Below are 18,927 nucleotides of genomic sequence, written 5' to 3'. Positions count from 1 at the left end.
AAAAAAAAAAAAAAAAAAAAAGTCTGGGATATAGCACAGTAGTAAAACACTCCTGGGTTCACTTCCCAGTAACACCCCACCCCCATCCCCACCACAAAAAAAGGACTTCCCCAGTTACCATCTTGGTTATTCAAGTAATTGCTGATAATGTTGGATTGTAGAGACTGTGAGAGTCAGGGGTAGGAGAGCAATTTTAGGGTTTTGTTTTGGATATTTCAGTTTGAGTTGCCTTTGGAACATCTGTGTAAAGATGTGCTGGATACAAGATTCTGAATCACAGAAGAATGGCCCAAGATGGATATGCTGCTCCAGGCATCTATAATTATAGGTGGTTGCGGTGGTACCATTGGCAAATGAGCTAAGTGTCTTAGTTAGACTTCAACAATAGTAGCTGAAGACTACAAGGAGTGCACATGACCACCTAAAGAGTGTGAATGTTTTTAGAGAGTGAGAAAAGGTGTGTGTTTTGGTCCCTTTAATTCAGGACATTCTTTCCCATAACATATCAAATCTCACCCTTCCCCCACCAAAACAAAAAAAACAAGTACTTTTCCTCTGTGTTTGATTAATGGTAGAATGAGATTAGCTATAAGTGGTAGCTGTATTGTCTCTTTTTCATGCTTCTTAACTCAGCAGAAATATAGCCTGTATAGTACAAGTTAAATATAAAAAAAAGGGAACCAAAATCCCCTGGAGGTGTATTATTAAACTTTTGAGATTGGTTGTTGTTCACAACCCTGGCAGCTTGTACAAACCTACACATCTTGTACTCCTGTCTTCATGTTAACACTAGTCTCAACTTGTAGTGTCCATTGTATATGAAGAATATGTTTTATAATATAACTGGGTAATATCTATTCATGGAAGGTAGCTTGGGAGTTCATTGTTTTCCTTGCCTTATCTCCTAGATTTTTTTTTTTTAAATACAGTTTTTTGGTACTGGAGATTGAACTCAGCCAGGGGTGCCTAACCACTGAGCCACATCCCCAGCACTTATTTATTTATTTATTTATTTATTTATTTATTATTTATGAGGCAGGATCTCACTAAGTTTCTTAAGGCCTTGGTAATTGCTGAGGCTGCCTTGGAACTTGTGATCCTCCTGCCTCAGGCTTCTGAGCTGCTGGGATTACAGGCATCTGTCACCACACCCAGCTCCTCTAGGTTTATAAAGTGTGGATTATGTCTCAGTTTGTCCTTGGCCAATACCCACTTTGGATATTGGTCAATAGTGTAACATAAGGGAGAGTATATTGGCTGCTTCTAGTTTTTCTATCTGTGAATAGAGTATAGATCTGGAAGTTTCTGCTTTTTCTCCAGGCCAGGGAATGGAGACTGATTTGGTTCTCTTTGTCATTTTTTTCCTTTGGTATCCTTTCTCTGTTTATTGTGGTATTGGGGATTGAACAGGGGCTCTCTATCACTGAGCCCTTTTCATTTTTTATTTTGCTATATGGTCTAAGTTGCTCAGCTTGGCCTTGAAGTTGGTGATGCACTTTCCTTAGCCTCCCAAGTAGTTGGTATTACAGTCATGTACTAGCCTTTGGGAGTCTTTCAGACAGGATTCTCTGACAAGTGACTAGACACAGAGAGACCAGGGCCTATACACAGAAAAGAATGGACAGGGATTATATTGTCTTGTGAGCTGCTGATCTTTTTCACAGTGAGGACAGTGTGTTGAGATATTCTGGCATGTCATCATTTTGGGGTGAATCATAATTGCTGTGGTCATTTTAGGCATCTTCCAAAGGAGTTAAAGTCTTTCAAGTTTAATTACCTAAATTAATTAATGAAGGATCTTCCAAAGTCAAGGCTTTAATTGAAATTTTTAAAAAATATCTTTGTTTTTGTTTATTTGTTTTTTTATGTGGTGCTGAGGCTCGATCCCAGGGTCTCATACATGAGGAGCAAACACTCTACCACTGAGCTACAACTCTAGCCCCTTTAATTGAAATTTTACTGACTGATTTTTATAAGATCACTCAAGGATTCTAGTTCTTTATGTAAATTTATATTGGTGACATTTTATTTACACTTAGGTATATAGTGTGGACAACTTTAAGAACCCTTGTCTTAGCATTTTGGAACACTATATGTTAGATTCATTAACTTTTTAATTTTTATTATTTTTTATGGTACTGGTCTGAATCCCAAGACCTCACACATCTTAGTGTTATTCTACCACTGAGCTACATCCCCAGCCCTTTTTATTTTATTTTGAGACAGGGTTTCACTAAATTACCCAGGCTGACCTTGAATTTGTAATCCTCTTGCCTTAGTTTCCCCAGTGGTTGAGATTACAGGCATATGCCACCATGCCCAGCTAACTGCATGAACACCTACTACCTGTCAGGTGGTGATCTAGATGGTAGAGTATAATAAGGAACAAGTTAGATAAAGTTCTTTGTATTTTGGAGTTTGCTTTCATTAGGATTTGAGACATCAAATGAGGCAATTCAGGTAAGTTAGTACTTGTGAAAAATATATAACAAGCTCTTTTGAATGTGTTCAGTCTTCTTTATCATATCCAGATCCTTCCCATCCTCATTTGAAACCTGGCTCAAATGACAGTTTCTCCATGATATCCTTATCTGATCTTTCCAGCTGAAACCCTCTTCCTTCCCTGAAACCCCATGGCACTTTATTTTCAGTTCATTGCGTTAAGCATTTTTTTTCTATTTACTTTATAGTTGTTAGTGTATATGTTAAATCTCCCCCATAGATCACAAGTAATTGAGGGTAGGGCAAATATTCCATTCATCTTGGTTTGGGACATTTTGCATGCAGGTAGTGGGATGTTATGTGGGTTTGAGAGTTATAGGGGAACTACACTGAACTCGAGCCAGACTTGAGTTGACTACTGACTTCTCCAATTACTAGCTGTGTGACTATAGACAAGTCCTTTATTTTGCAAGTCCTTTAATGTCACTAAAATTTAGTTTTCTATTTTTAGGAGTGTAGTAATTATCCTTCCATTCCTCAATATTGTTGGGAGTCTTAAGTAACTGAGATAATGACCATACTTGTAAATTCTAAATATCTATGCAAATGCTTGTTAGTGTTATAATAGTCAATAAGTATGTGAATGAGTATGATTTGCTTTAGTAAATACCTTTTTCTAAGTAGTTCTCTTGTTTAATGAAGTTTATATAATTTTGCAAATTTGTTAGACGACTTTTCCATCTTAATATTATCGTCACCTCCTGTGGGTGCTATGTAATATTAAAGTAACAAATGACATTTGTTTCAGCAGGTGGTACATTATGGCTGACATGCAAAATCTGGTAGAAAGATTGGAGAGGGCAGTAGGCCGCCTGGAGGCAGTATCCCATACCACTGACATGCATCTAGGATATGGAGACAGTCCTTCAAAAGGTAAGAAGTCTGCAGCCCAGCAGAATGTCTTGAGTAGTGTCTTGGCCTTAATTTTTCTGTCATAGTGAATTTTCTTTGGAGCCAAAACACTTATTCTAGGTAGTTTGTTTCTTCTAATTCTTACTGCTGTGAACAGATAGGGAGGAAGTGACTTGTGCAGGGAGGCCTGTGGTTAAGTTATTTTAACACAAGAACTTCCTGCTTGTGTGATATTTCCAGTTCTTTTTTAGCAGATGACTCCAGTTTAAGTCAAATGACAAGTGATATTAAAATTTCTTCTCCAAATGATTGTCAGATCAACCATTTTGCACAAGCACTAATTGAAAATAGAATGTTAGAGCTAAAAGGAATCTTGAAGGATCATTTTGTTTATTTTCATTTTATAGATAAAGAAAATTAAGCTCAGAGTTAGTAGTGATATTAGAACTGGAACCTGGGTTTCCTGACTCCCTTTCCAGTATTCTGTGTACTATACTACCTTGTCCCTTCTCCCCCATTTTCACAGGGAAGTGTGCTTTAAAGTGCACATCCTTTGGATTGTGAATGATTCTTCCTGGTGTGTTTGTCTTTACCAGGAGCAGTTCCATATGTGCAAGCATTTGACTCACTGCTTGCCAGTCCTGTGGCAGAGTACTTGAAGATCAGTAAAGAGATTGGAGGAGACGTACAGAAACATGTAAGGATGTTGTGCCCTTTCCTTTTAAAGGCTGGTGGTTTTCTTAACATCCCACTTATCCTTGGTTTAAGAACCCTTTTGAGAGGCTCCTGACTCCTTTTTCTGTACCTGCACCAAGGAGTTCATTCCAGGCACAGAAATGAGTCTTCATTTTTCTAGGTATCCTGCCTTTATTACATATTCTGTGTGGGTTTCTTTATATAGAAAGCTTGCTTGTTGTATAAAATCGGACTCTGTTCATTTTTGTGATGAAGAATATGCTACCAGCCTGATCCCAACATATTATGTAACCAGGCCTAGGATGGCTTATTCCAAGGAGTTATTATCATGACTTAGCCTTTACAAAACTGTGTTTGCTAGGTATTAGTTATGCTAATGTGGGTTATTTTCACATTTGACCCACTGCAAGAATATGAAATAAGTAATGATGGTTGCCTATTTACCACCTCCTTTCTGTTTCCTACATTATCACCACTACCATCACATACTCCACTCTTCATATACATCCTGCCTCTCTTTGGAACCCAGAACTTTCCTACTAATGCACTGAATGACCCATTTTTAGACTCTTCCTCACTTAAACCCTAAGCCACTCATATACCAGCTGTTGACAGTGGTCTTAGCTCTAGGGAATAGGACTGGAACTTGGACTTACACAGGTGTGGGGGAGCTTGCCTTTTTTCTTTATATAGTTCTATAACATTTGAAAGAATTTTAAAATGTGCATCACTTTTTATCTTTGAAAAATGCAAATTCAGAAGAAAATAGATTATCTTCTTTTAGTAGTACTTTTATATTTTAGTAGTGCTTAGTAACCTTAAGTTTCTTAAATTCTTTTGACTATGACCCCTTAGTAAGAAATAACATTTGTAACTGAGATAAAAAGTTTTTGGGCTGGGGTTGTAAGCTCATGGTAGAGTACTTGCCCAGCATATGTGAGGTACTGGGTTCAATTCTCAGCACTGCATATAAATAAATAAAATAAAGGCATACACACACACACACACACACACACGTATGTATTTACAAAGTAGTGCTTATAATAGTTATATGACTAGTTATATTGCATTTTTTAATTTTTTCACTGTTTTGGAAATAATTGCAATTTAGTTTGCTGCTCTCTTACTTTATTAGTTTTCACTTTTAATAAAATGCTGGTTATGGGCTGGGGTTGTAGCTCAGTGGTAGAGTGCTTGCCTAGCATGTGTGAGGTACTGGGTTTGATCCTTAGCACCACATAAAAATAAATTTAAAGAAAGATTATGTCTGTCTATAACTTAAAAAAAATACTGGTTATGTCTCACTGAGTTGATTTCATTAATTGTATGCATGATCTAGCATTTGAGCAATAACTTAACCTGAAGGAGTAAATACCTTAAAAATTTTAGGCATACATTTGGGCCTTTGCCTTTACTCCTACCTCCAGTTTTTGAGGAAAGTGATTTTTGTTTTTATTAATTTTGGTGATGTGAGGAGGGATTTTTCAGTGCATATCAGAAACAACGTATGTGAAGTGGCTAACTTGTCTTCATCTGAAGCTAGCCCTGATTATCTTCATTCCTAAATCTGGCTACATATCCCTGATTTGTTTTAGCAGGAACAGTAGTAAATGTGATTCTGATATCAGTCTCTCGAATCTGGAATTCATGAGGAAAACAATATGAAGGTCCTGGGTGCTACCAGACCTCATGGAAGTAGAGGTTTCAGGTTATTCTTATCAGGATCTTTCCAGTTGTAATGTGTCATCGATAGAGCTGATTTTGCTTCTCTCCTGCAGGCAGAGATGGTCCACACTGGTTTGAAGTTGGAGCGAGCTCTCCTGGTTACAGCATCTCAGTGTCAGCAGCCAGCTGGTGTAAGTTGATGACTAGCTGGTTTAGTTTTGGTTTTATGTTTAGGTCAAATTGAGAGATTTCTGCTAAGTTATCACAGCATGGTAAGACCTACCAGACATTCACACAATGTCCCAGGGTTAGAGTCAGACTTAAAAGTGCCATCATGGGAATGTGCCATTGAGTATTTATTGGTCTGTACTGGCTTTTTTCCTCCCTCTCATTTTGCTTAGGATTTATTTACCCATGGGACTTAGCCACTTCTCTGAATATACAACTTATTATTGTAGAGATAGTTCTCCTCCTTCATCATGGGTAGGATTTAGTAAAGCTTCTATGGAATCTGAAAACATCTGAAGTACTGCTTCTCCCCTTATTACTCACTGATTGGGGAAAATTTCCCTTTAATTTTACCCCAACTCAAAATTTTATGCTGCAGGATGTGAAAAACTGAATTAGAAAAAGCTGAGATGTTTCTCAGAATGGAAGATTTTTAGTATTCTAGGCATAGGAGGGTAATCCAGCAGTCTTTCTGCTACTGTTGTATTATTAAAAGCCTTGACCTTGGCATGGGTCATTACATAGTTTGTAAAAATAATGTAAGATAATTTGAATATATTAGAGTTTAGTCTTTAATCTGCCCTGAATGGCTATTTATCTAAATATATTCTCTAAACCCACACTTGATCATAAGTCAAGCAGCTGAGACACTGTTACATTTTCTTTGCTATAGAAGGGGCGGCAAACCACAGCCTGCAGGTCAAATCTAGTCCACCACCTATTTTTGTAAATGAAGGGTTTTTTGGAACCAGTGTTTATTGTCTGGTTTTTTCAGAGAAAATATTTGCGGACTCCTGGTTAGACAGTATTCATATAAAGACCTAAGATTTGAGGTATTTGGAAACGAAGCTTTGAAGGAAGGATAAACACTGAAACTTAAGATCCATCTGTTTTGCTGAGCTGTCTGCTCAAATGTCAAGTCCCCTAATTACATTTGATTCATTACATCTCTATTCAACAGCTGCTATATGGTTAACAATGCATTGAGGGCTATAATGATGACAAAGGAGAACTAAGACAAAACCCCTGGCCTTTGAAGAATTAATGAGAAAGAAAAACATGCTCACATGGGTCCATTGTACTGGTGTATAGTGAAGTGCCAAAATTAACTTTGCTAACTGTAAATGTTGTAGGAGGCTGGTGTGGCTGGGGTTGGAGAAATATTTGGATAGATGGAAAAAGAAAACATCATCACAAGATGCAGACATAAACTAATATATCCTGTTAGTAGGACAGAAAAGAGACAAGTAACTGAAATGATGGTGGTTTTGTAGTATAACTGGAGTATGGGTACTAAGCATGAAGAACCACACAACCCATCCTGAGGAGTTGGAACTTTATGCAGAGGTGAGATGATGAGGAGTATTTTAGTCATGTAAATCAGGATAGGATGAATATTTATTTATGTGCTCATTGTATTCCATAAAGATTTCTTGCTTTCAGGATCAGAGTTGACCAACATATACAGCTTTTGAGGAAAGATTCTAATCTAAACCTTTTCCTGTCTCTTTTCCTAGAATAAGCTTTCTGACCTGTTGGCACCCATCTCAGAGCAGATCCAAGAAGTGATAACTTTTCGGGAGAAGAACAGAGGCAGCAAGTTGTTCAATCACCTGTCTGCTGTCAGTGAAAGCATCCAAGCCTTGGGTTGGGTGGCTATGGTGAGCAGCATTAGTTTCAGGAGATGAAAGGGATACACTCAAAGAGGGAAGAAGATAAGATTGGAAAAGCTAAATAACTGACTGCTTCTTTCTCTCTAGGCTCCCAAACCTGGTCCTTATGTGAAAGAAATGACTGATGCTGCCATGTTTTATACAAACCGAGTCCTTAAGGAATATAAAGATGTGTAAGTCTAGCTTTTCCTCAAGGGGTAGAGGACAAATCCAGCTGGTTACTTCCTGGAATAGCACTTTGGTTAATTAAGGCTATCCGTGGCTTCTGTGTCAGTTCTCTATTTTCAGGACTACTTTTTTTTGTTGTTGTAGGTGGCACACAATATCTTTTTCATTTTTATGTGGTGCTGAGGATCGAACCCAGTGCCTCACGCATGTTAGGCAAGCATTCTACCACTGAGCCACAGCCCCAGCTCCAGGGCTACTTTCTAAAAAGCGTGCTAAATACTGGTTCATTGAAGGTACATTTGCAAGCAGGAAGTGTTTCTGCTTTCACATCTCTTTTTTTTCCTCCATAGTTGGTAGAGACCCTTTTAGTTTTCTGATTCTTACCCTTCCAGCTTAGGAAATTTTGCTGTAGGTAATGTGGACTAATGTCCTTTGATTTGCCTGTTTATACAAGATTTTGTTCCTCTATCACAGATTTCTCACTGGTGCCATGGCAAGGGGTTCAGTAGGACTTAGCTAGAAAATACCATGACTATTAATGCAGTCAGGTAAAATGAGAGAGTAAGGCTGCCTTGCCAATGCAGGCATGAAGCTAGGAAGGTTATTTTATGTCTTAACACACAGGCAGACCTGTCCTCACTGGCTTCTCGATTGCTAATTTTGAACTTGAGTGACTGTAAGCAGCAATTACTTAGTTACATAGCTTTCTAAACACCTCTGACCATCACTGGTCAACCAACATTTGTTGAGTAACTGTTCTGTGCAAGAAATAAGCCTTCATTTGTATGAAACGTGTTGCAGAAAACCAGGCACATCTTTGATCTCTCTAGCAAACTGGAATGAACATCACAGTGATTTGTATTTACCTCATTATTTTGCAGTTGAGGAAAGTAGGTCTTGGGCTAAGTTACCTTAAAGTCTTATAGCTAATAGGTAGGAATAGAGAAGACCTGAAACATAGTGCAGTTCTATTTTTATAATTCAGTGCTGATTATTTTCTAAAGGAAAGTTTGTTCATTTGTTTGTTTGTTTGTTTATGAGGGGATGGAACATATTAACACAAGACACTGTCTCATGAGACACGTGAGTTTCTTCGAGTCCTTGAGTTCCATAGTGATGCCTCAGAAATCTTGGTTCTACCATGGCTTCATGCACAAAATACTTGCTTTTGTGTTTTACATGTTAGGTTCTGGCTAAGACCTACTTTGAAAAAATAATTTTGCTTTTAAGAAAGTTTTGAGAAATATTGCTGCTATAAGAGATGGAAGGAGATCTAATCCAGTGTCCCTGTCCTACTGAGTTTGGTCTAATTAGGATAATTGGCTAGGATTTTTTCTCTTTTTTTAAAAAATTATTTTTTAGTTGTAGTTGGACACAATACCTTTATTTATTTATTTTTATGTGGTGGTGAGGATTGAATCGAGGGCCTCGCATGTGCTAGGTGAACGCTCTACTATTGAGCCACAACCCCAGCCCCTTTTCTTTTTTCTTTAAAAAATAAAAATAAAAGTAAAAAAGCTTAGTGGCTGGGCACAGTGGCACACACCTGTAATTCCTACTACTTGGGAGGCTGAGGCAGGAGGATCACAAGTTCAAAACTAGCTTTAGCAACTTAGCGAGACCCTGTCTCAGAATAAAAAGAAACTCTGGGGATGTAGCTCAGTGGTAGAGTGCCCTTGGGTTTACTCTGGAGTACACCACAAAAATAAATATTTTAAAAAGCCCAGTATTGATGAAAAGCTACCATTGACCAGAGCCTAAGAAACACCACAGGCGAAGATATGACTTATAAGCAGGAGAGGTTTTGGAATCACTTACTGCCATCACAAGTTCTTTTTAATTCTTTTAGGGATAAGAAACATGTGGACTGGGTCAAAGCATACTTGAGTATATGGACAGAGCTACAGGCTTATATCAAGGAGTTCCATACCACTGGACTGGCCTGGAGCAAAACGGTCAGTGAGTCTTCCTTCCTTCTCTATTTCTCCAGGACCGTAGAACCAGAAGGCCTGAGAAGGAATGCTAGTTTTTCTTTGGTGGAGAGTAGAAAGGAAAGGGAAAAAGAGAAGAAAGTAAAGAAAGCAAGTTTCAGTCAGCCTTTAATCCTAGGAATTCAGGAGGCTGAGGCAGAAGGATCATAAGTTGGAGGTCAGCCTCAGCAGTTCAACCCTGTCTTACCACATTAAAAAAGTTTGTTGAGGGGGTGAATCAGTGACTATGGGAAGTAGCTCAGTGGTAAGAGGCCCCTGGGTTCAGCAATCCCCAGTACCAAGAAAAACAAGTGTCAGAAAGAAGAAATATTGAGTTCTGTTTTTTTTTTTTTGTGTGTGTGTGTGTGTGTGTGTGTGTTTTAGTCATAGACAGGCACAACACCTTTTTATTTTGTTTGTTTCTATGCAGTGTTGAGAATCAAACCCAGTGCCTCACACATGCTAGGCAAATGCTCTACCCCCCTGTTCAGTTTTAATAAACAGGTCACGGAGAGCAATTGGTGTTAGAGGGGAGGAGGCAGATGAATGAGTCACACTATCCCAGCCCTCAAGGCACCTATAGATACTAGGGTTCTTGTGGTGGTTGCACTTGGCATGGGGTTTCCTGTCTCCACTGTACAGGTTCAGCATGAACCCTTGCGCATGACTCAGCCTGACTATGGCTCTGACTTTAGATGAGCTGCAGAAAGATCTAGAAGAGGCCACTAGGTAAAAGAATATTTGATGCCCTTACAGTAGAGAAAAGCAAGATTGAGACAGAAAGAAAAAGTTGCAAAAGAAATCACAGAAGAAACCATAACTTCTTCACAGTGAAAAACCAGCCATGGTGTTTGTGAAAAATCAGTATATAATGGGATATAATGTGAAAATCAGTAATTATGGATAGAATCAGATAAGCTTGTGAAAAATCTGTATTACTTTAATAGGAGTGAGGGGTATGGGCTCATTCTCAGACCATGGAAGTGGTCATGATGCCAGGGGCTATTAGAAAAGCATTTGCAGAAGATAGCTTCAAGATTAATTTAATGAGGTCAAGGGAGTTGGAAGCCTCAAAGAAGATCAAATAGTCAAGCTTGGATGTCTTTTCATTGAAATAGGGACCAGGGAACAATGTACAAATAAGGGAGCAGGCAAGAGATGATGAAATCAGTCTTAAATGTGTTAATCTGAGGTACTGGTACCATACTAAGGAAGATGTCAAGTAGACTTTTAGAAATATGGGTTTTGTTGGGAGTCAGGTGAGGTCAAAGGTAAAATGTGAAGGTTGAGAAATAAGAGCTGAGAGTGGGATCCTTGGGAAAGGTTGAGAAGGAATAAAGCCAAATGTGGTTGGGGTAGGGATGTTAATTGTTGCCTCAGGGCTATAGAAAAGAGCCCAGATACACTGGACACATTTGAGTCCCTACTGGGAATGGTACAGAGTGGAAGAGAGAGGATGACTATTAACTTATACTTATATTCCAGGGGCCTGTGGCAAAAGAACTGAGTGGATTGCCATCTGGACCCTCTGTTGGATCTGGTCCTCCTCCTCCCCCACCAGGCCCACCTCCACCCCCAGTCCCTACCAGTTCAGGCTCTGATGACTCTGCTTCCCGCTCAGCCCTGTTTGCACAGATTAATCAGGGGGAGAGGATCACACATGGTGAGTACTTTGGCAAGAACAGTTGGTACAGCAAATTGGACTAGAGCTCACCAACCAGACACTATAGCTAATCTGCATGTGGAAGGACTTTTTTTGGGTGTCACTTTCCTTCAGGTTGCCCACGGGGACAGCAAACATGATTTAGGTTGAAATTGAAACTAGGTGATATCAGTTGGGGGAAGCCCTCTGCCCCATGAGAAAGTGACTAAATATTAAACAGCATATGTAGAATAGCTTCTTGTGCCAACCATACAGTACTGGCAGTTTTCACCAGAACTTTCTCCATAGTACCACATGGTCCCTCTGGGATTTCACTGTGTCAGGAGCTAACTTTCTCAGAGGATGCTTATTAGCCACATGGGAAGTTTGCATAGGACTAGACCTAATGTTATAAAATATGAAAGCCTTATACACAGCTGGTGGAAGTCTTAATTGTACAGCCCTTTTCTGGGAATTGACTCAAATATTTTTAAAAAGTTTTGTATTATAATAGTAACTAAAAATGGTGTGACAATAAAAATATCCAACAGTGAGGGAAAAGGCTAGTTAACTATGCTATATCCTATTCATGGGGTATTATGTAACCATTATATTTTCTTCTACCTAAAGACTTGTAATGTTTAAAGGGGAAAAAAATGTAAACTTATAACCACTTTCAGCCACTATGAGGCTCAGTAGACCCAGCCCAGCTGAAGAAGTTGGATCTAATTGTCCTCCCCACCAACTACAAGCCCCTCCACAAGATGGCTCCCCTCTGCCAGAAAATAAATTATAACCATTGACTGTGGTAGAACTAAAAACATCATCCAGTATTGGTTCTAGGGTCAGTATAGATTGGGCCATGTTTAGGAGTAAGGTGTGGGTCAGTCTACTAAAGGAGATTATGGAATCTCTTTCTTAAAAAAAAAAAATTATATATATATATATATAGAGAGAGAGAGAGAGACAGATATAGATAGGTATTAATATATCTAGCTATATAAATATATAAGGCCTGCGGTTGTGGCTTAGTGGTAGAGCGCTTGCCTGGCATGTGTGAGGCACTGGGTTCAATCCTCAACACAGTATAAAAATAAGTTAAAGGTATTGTGTCCATTTACAACTAAAAAAGTATATATATCTACATAGGTATATTTTAGAACCATAGGTTAACAGGTTTTATTAAGCATTAATTGGTTGGACCAATTTTGTTAATAGTGTATACGGTTTTGGCCAAATAAAAACAATATGACTAGAAAAAAATACTGGATATTTTCCACAATGATTGGCATTGGTATTGGGGGAAGAAGGTTAGTTAGAGGTGAGGGTTTTGTTTTTTGGTTTTTTTTTCCTTTTACCAAATTTTCTTTACTATCATGTTTCCTGCCCTGTATTGCTCATTTAAAACTATATACATACACACATTTTTTAAAAATATTTATTTTTTAGTTATAGGTAGACATAATATCTTTATTTTATTTTTATGTGGTGCTGAGGATCAAATCCAGTGCCTCATGCATGCTAGGTGCTCTAACTTTGAGTCACAACCTCAGCCCTGTGCATTTTTTTTTTTTTTAATGAAGTCATGTAATTTAACCTAGGGAGAGAAGAGAAATTATAAAAGTACTTCTCCAAAACTGCTTATAAGAAAACATCCCAAAGTCTCCAGTTTTTGCTTTAAATTTTCTACTAACAATCAGTTTAACTTCCAATGGCAAAAGTTGATAATTGGCTCAGCCCAAAGCTCTTGTAGGAAGAACGGGAACAAGGTAGCTGTTGTTCTTACAGCCCTGAAACACGTATCTGATGATATGAAGACTCACAAGAACCCTGCCCTGAAGGCTCAGAGTGGCCCAGTACGAAGTGGTCCCAAACCATTTTCTGCACCTAAACCCCAAACCATTCCATCCTCCAAACCAGCCACAAAGGAGCCACCTCTCCTTGAACTGGAGGGCAAGAAGTGGAGAGTGGTGAGTTAAAAATACCTGGAGTAGGGGAAGGAGGAGTGAGGACAGGGGGTTTAAACAGAATTCAGACAAATGAATGTCAGGGTTCTGACTTACAGTGGAAGAACAAAAGTTTGGAATAACCTCTTATTGTTGTTGGTGTGTGCTTTATGATAAGAATTCTGGAGTATCTCTTTAACAGGAAAATCAGGAGAATGTTTCCAACCTGGTGATTGATGACACAGAACTGAAACAGGTGGCTTACATATACAAGTGTGTCAACACGACATTGCAAATCAAGGGCAAAATTAACTCTATTACAGTAGGTGAGTCTTTGTAGTTGTCCTGGGCACGTTCTGTGGTATAGCCTGAGTGGGCTAGAACCATTTTGCCTACCTTCATCCTAAAGATTCTAAAAAATGTGTTAACTTTCTTTTAAAGTTACACTGCTGTCCTGCTTCCTTTCTTCTCCTAGATAACTGTAAGAAACTTGGTCTGGTATTTGATGACGTGGTGGGCATCGTGGAGATAATCAATAGTAGGGATGTCAAAGTTCAGGTAACCTGATATCTTGGCTCCTTCTTTTGGTCTCTGAGGTATTAATTGAAAGAGACAGTGGACTCATAGATATTGCCTTGGTAGGAATCTGATTCTACAAAGTCTGTAAGCTGAGCTGCTTTGGATGTAGCAGAAGAGGGTTGGCGCTTCAAGGGAGCTCTTTCCAGCATCCATCCCAATCCACCCCCAGTATCTAGTATCTGTTGTGCACCTGAGAGCTTTTTCATGTAGTTGCTAAATCACGCGAAACAGTGAAAACTTTCCCTACACCTTACTATTGTCTTTCCCTGCCTTCTGGGACTCAGTTCTCTTGTTTTTCTCTGCAGGTAATGGGTAAAGTGCCAACCATTTCCATTAACAAAACAGATGGCTGCCATGCTTACCTGAGCAAGAATTCTTTGGATTGTGAGATAGTCAGTGCCAAATCTTCTGAGATGAATGTCCTCATTCCTACAGAAGGCGGTGACTTTGTAAGTTTCTTGATTTCTTTTAGTAGTATAATGATAAAAGCAGAAGGGACTTAATAAGACATCTTGCACTCAAAAAAAAAGCTATTTAAAGGACATTGGACACCAATGCAAACCAAATAGAAGTGCACAGAAACAAGGTAGTCCCATGTAGTGGAGCTCCAAAGGAAGGTGGTTTCTGCCTTTATTTTCTTGAACTCAGGGTAGGAAAAAGAGTCCCAGCACCCTATGAAGCTAGCACTATTAAAGCATTCATCTTCTTGTTTCACACAGTGTGTCTGAAGATTACAGATCACTGAACAGTATAACACAGCATGACTGGGTGGCTTCAGTTTGTGTCACTCCATCCTACCCTGCTGTCTGGGTTAAGTGGAAGCAAGAAATGGAAAAAGTGTGAGATTTAGCTCCAGCTTGTTCTTTAGCCTAGATTTCAACCTATTATCTCTTCATTATTTGCAGAATGAGTTCCCAGTCCCTGAGCAGTTCAAGACCCTATGGAATGGGCAGAAGTTGGTCACCACAGTGACAGAAATTGCTGGATAAGCAAAGTGCCAGTGGGTTCTTTGCCCTCTCCCTTCACACCATGGGATAAATCTGTTATCAAGACGGTTCTTTTCTAGATTTCCTCTACCTTTCTGCTCTTAAACTGCTTCTCTGCTCTGAGAAGCCCAGCTACCTGCCTTCACTGAATATACCTCAGGCTAAGATTTGGGGTGGGATAGCAGGTCAGTTGATCCTCTGCAGGAAGGTGCAGCTTCTCCATATCGGTGTAGCCACACCACCAGTCCATTCTTAAGGAACTGCAGACCTGGACTGGTGCAATTTAGCTTTCAGCTTTTGGAGGTTATTCTTCCAACACACAGTCCTTTGGGAGGAATAAAACAGTCCCAGGAGTTAACAGATCAGAATGTGCACACTAGTTAATTTTTTTTTTTTTCCCTAACAATGAGCATGGAGGTAGCAGAAGCTGGTATGATTCCTGATAGTTTTCCTAACCAAACTAATTTTTCACTGTTGACAAGTGAGGCAAGGGTTGCATTGGACCAACAGCTGAGGCTTGGCCATCTAGCATTCCAAGCAAACTTTTGTTTCCTTTAAGCATTCCTTTATTCTGCATTCCATCCTGGGTCTGCCTCGATCATGAGACAGTAGGTTCTCCAGTCCTGGCTGCAGTAGCAGTGCTATGGGTCTTGTACCCTTTCTTTCTCTGGGATCCCTGCTCAGCACCTTCCTACAGAGATAACTTTAAAAGAAAAACATCACGCCATTCCAAGGAATGGGACCCTCCTCCTCCTCCCCTGCTAGGTGCCTGTCATCCACCTTTGCTGCCTCCTTTTGCGTGTCATGCTCAACAGCTTAGGGCTCCTGTCCAGATCCCTGAGCAGAGGACTAAAACCTCCACTGCAGGTTGGTTTTAGGTCTCAATTTATGTAAGAATCTTGCACAGCATTGCTAATATCAGTTTTCCCCTCTAGGACACACTTACCAAAATATGCAACTTTTTTTTTTTTTTTTTTTCGGTGGGAGGAGAGATTGTCCTGTGACTTCTACCCATTTCCTAAGGCCTGTGGAAATAAACCTTTATGTACTTAAAGTTATACAGAAAATAGAATAAAGTTAATACCAAACTTGCTTATTTACCTATGATATTTGCTAAACAGAGATATAAAAATATTGAAAAGAAAAATAACACTAAGGATAAGAAATTACTCTTTATTTTAGACAACCTCATAAAATTTTCACATCCCACTTCTTGTCCTTAATCCTTATCTTTCAGTTGAAGAATAAGGCTTGAGAGAGGAAAAAGAAAAGGTAAAAGGTAAACTGCAGCACAAACAAGGTTCTTTCATGAAAACATCTTAATCATTTCTGCAGCTTGGCATTCTACAGAAGTTGTCCAGAAAGTGTTGATAGGTCTTCATAGAGTGGGGGCTAAGACTTCCATGCTCAAATAAGGTAGAAAATGGTAGATTAATGGGTATTTTCCTTTACTATTCATTAGGAATTCTCAGTCCTTAGTCTGATGTGGGTTCATCTCAGAGAAGGAACATACAGTATTCTTCAAGTTTTGTCCTTCTCTCAAAGAACATCTCAGTTTGGGATACGCTGGTAAATATGACTTGTGGGGTGGAAGTTAGAAAACCTGATCTCTCTACATTGTTTCTCCCATGCTCTGCTAAAGCCAGTAATAGAGTAGTTACATCCATGCCACTTAAGAAAGATGGAATGGAAAGAACCAGCTGCCTTGTTTTTATTTCCAATCCTGTTTTCTTCATGGTCATACCCTACCCTGCCACTGTCTTTTAAGTTATGCAAGGTATACATTTTCTCTTTTAAGCAACCCAATTGGGTGCTATTTCCCTCTTTTTAATGACAAAACAATTAATTCATTATTACCTTACGAGACAGTGGTTTTATAGAGGCAAGATGGAAGGCCAGTGGAACCTGTCTAGTAATTGCTAAATACCACAGAAGGCAACATATTCAAAAGAGGAAAGCAGCCTTATCAAGCAATATTTTCCCAAGCACTAGTTAAATCTTCACCAGCAACACAAAGTATTTATATGAGCACCTCAGGCCTGGGTAACAGCCTTCTACTTGCTTGAATGTGGCTAGAGTTGCCTTCAGAATCTCTACTGCTTTAGTTTGTTCAGTCACCTGTGTCCGGCACAATTTTGGCATCGATCTGCAGCAGACTCCCTAAGACTGAGCTTGACCACATCATAAGGTTGTAAAACAATCTCCATGGTTATTAGCTGATTAAACTTGAATTCAACACCATATGGTGATAGGAGGCAACAAATGACAAGATTCTGATCTTAGATCATTCCAAGTAGGGCATGTTAGAGAGAAGGATTAGTTGCAAGCTGGATCTGAGCTCAGGGTTGGGCATGAAGAACTGTTCCATGTAGTTTGGGAGAGCTAGGGACTCCCTGAGCTGTGTTGTGAACTGCAGGGGCTTCATTTAAGGAAGGGTATGATGTGGGCATAAAACCATTCTTGAGACAGTTGAAGATGGTCCCCTTCTGTAGCCAGAAACACCAGCTGTCCAGCTTTGTCCATTTCCTTTAGCCCCAGGCGGTCCTGCAGAAAGAAAGGCATAATGAAAGGTTTAAGTAAAACAGTAAAGTGACAATGTTCACTTGCTATATATTCTCAAAATGCATTTTTTCCCTTAGTACCTTAGAGGTGTACTATTATACTGGTTTCTTTTCGGCGGGGGTGGTGGTTGCTGGGGATTGAACCCAGGGCCTTGTGTATGCTAGTCAAGCACTCTACCAACTAAGCTATATCCCCAATCCCAGGTGTATATTGTTAGAAAATGTCAAAAAGGACACCTCCTTCAGTTTTCACTAAGCATTAAATGTATGTGCAATTTGAAATTATTTTATATAGCTATATTCTGTACCCCACCACCACCACCCCTGTGGTGCTGGATTTCTAACCTTCTAACCCAGAGTCTCACACATGCTACTGAGCTACATCTCCAGCCCCTACATACCAAATTCCTTTTTCTTTTTTAGGCGGGGTATTGGTGATTGAACCCAGGGGCATTTAAGTCACTGAGCCACATCTTCAGCCCATTTTATTTTTTGAGACAGTGTCTTGCTAAGTAGCAAAGGGCCTTGCTCAGTTGCTGAGGCTAGTTTTGAACTTGTGATCCTCCTGCCTCAGCTTTTGGAGTTGCTGGGATTACAAGCAGGTTGCTAAACATACCCAATTCTTAATAACAATCACACATAATTGCCTCTGGCAGAGAAGATGAGCAGTTATGGCAGGGCCAAAATGGCGTTTCTGCTATGGCTACCATCAGACTGAATTTCTCAGGGAGAAATTTCCAAAACTCTGAATCAGATCCTAGCTGCCCTTTCTTCTACCTTACCCAGGCTGGAACACAAAAAGCAAGAGAAAAGTCAAGAGGATAAGATGGCCTTTGAAAAGTGGAAGAATTCTAGGAGATGGTGATTGTGCATTTGTGAGAGATTCTGACTCCAATATAAATCCCTTAGTGTGCAGCAGGCCCATAATGATGTGAAATATTGCAGGTTCTTCTTAAGAAACAGACCTATTACTGAACAAAATTAACAACTCTACACCTGCTTGACCTGCAGAAGGAGCTCTCTTCGTCAATGCCATCTTTATTGATATTTTGGTGCTGGGGACCAAAATCATAGCCTTGTACATGCTACATAAACATGTGCTCTGATCTATATCCTTAGTCCCCCAATGTTTAATTTAAAAACAGGATTTTTATGTCTGTGATTTTTTTTTTTTTTTTTTGGAAAGTAGCTCTCTGTTCTGTTTTCATTTCTATGGAGGCTTCTTGGATTTGTAGCAAAACCCACCTTACAAAGGAAGCCAGTTCCAAATCTTTTCTTCAAGAAGAAAGCCTTACCAATGTTGTTCTTGTTTTTGCTTGAAAACCATGAGACAGGTCTTACCTTATGACCCAATGAATTTTGATAAGCCAGTGCCTGAGAAGCTAGTGCAATAATCATCCTACCAAGACTTGTCCACATCAGACAGGAGTCAGATGGTTCCTTAGGCAGAGCAGGGGAA

At 39.4% G+C, this 18,927-nt stretch overlaps 2 protein-coding genes across 11 annotated transcripts in view; one reads left to right on the top strand and one right to left on the bottom strand.

Moving 5' to 3' along the window:
- Positions 1-15,999, top strand: part of Cap1 (cyclase associated actin cytoskeleton regulatory protein 1) — a 27,639-nt gene extending 11,640 nt beyond the window's left edge. For 6 of the 9 annotated variants that reach the window (XM_015485207.2, XM_015485212.2, XM_015485211.2 and 3 more), the window contains 12 exons: positions 3,254-3,375; positions 3,951-4,051; positions 5,829-5,906; positions 7,461-7,604; positions 7,704-7,789; positions 9,634-9,739; positions 11,240-11,417; positions 13,185-13,366; positions 13,545-13,668; positions 13,818-13,900; positions 14,227-14,370; positions 14,827-15,999. In XM_015485207.2, coding sequence (XP_015340693.1) covers positions 3,264-3,375; positions 3,951-4,051; positions 5,829-5,906; positions 7,461-7,604; positions 7,704-7,789; positions 9,634-9,739; positions 11,240-11,417; positions 13,185-13,366; positions 13,545-13,668; positions 13,818-13,900; positions 14,227-14,370; positions 14,827-14,910 — 1,422 coding nt within the window. In that variant the 5' untranslated portion in view covers positions 3,254-3,263 and the 3' untranslated portion in view covers positions 14,911-15,999. Of the gene's footprint in view, positions 1-3,250; positions 3,376-3,950; positions 4,052-5,828; positions 5,907-7,460; positions 7,605-7,703; positions 7,790-9,633; positions 9,740-11,239; positions 11,418-13,184; positions 13,367-13,544; positions 13,669-13,817; positions 13,901-14,226; positions 14,371-14,826 lie in introns of all 9 variants that reach the window. The other 3 variants (XM_015485208.2, XM_048815673.1, XM_015485210.2) reach the window with 1 other exon arrangement.
- A 67-nt stretch (positions 16,000-16,066) lies between these two features.
- Positions 16,067-18,927, bottom strand: part of Ppt1 (palmitoyl-protein thioesterase 1) — a 28,965-nt gene continuing 26,104 nt past the window's right edge. For both annotated transcript variants that reach the window (XM_015485213.2, XM_048815676.1), the window contains one exon: positions 16,067-17,451. In XM_015485213.2, the coding sequence (XP_015340699.1) occupies positions 17,329-17,451 (123 nt within the window). In that variant the 3' untranslated portion in view covers positions 16,067-17,328. The remainder of the gene's footprint in view (positions 17,452-18,927) is intronic.

This window comes from Marmota marmota, unplaced genomic scaffold, assembly GCF_001458135.2.
Source record: "Marmota marmota marmota unplaced genomic scaffold, marMar, whole genome shotgun sequence".
Lineage (NCBI taxonomy): Eukaryota > Metazoa > Chordata > Mammalia > Rodentia > Sciuridae > Marmota > Marmota marmota.
The sequence above is the reverse complement of the archived record's forward strand: the minus strand, read 5'-3'. Positions and strand labels throughout refer to the sequence as shown.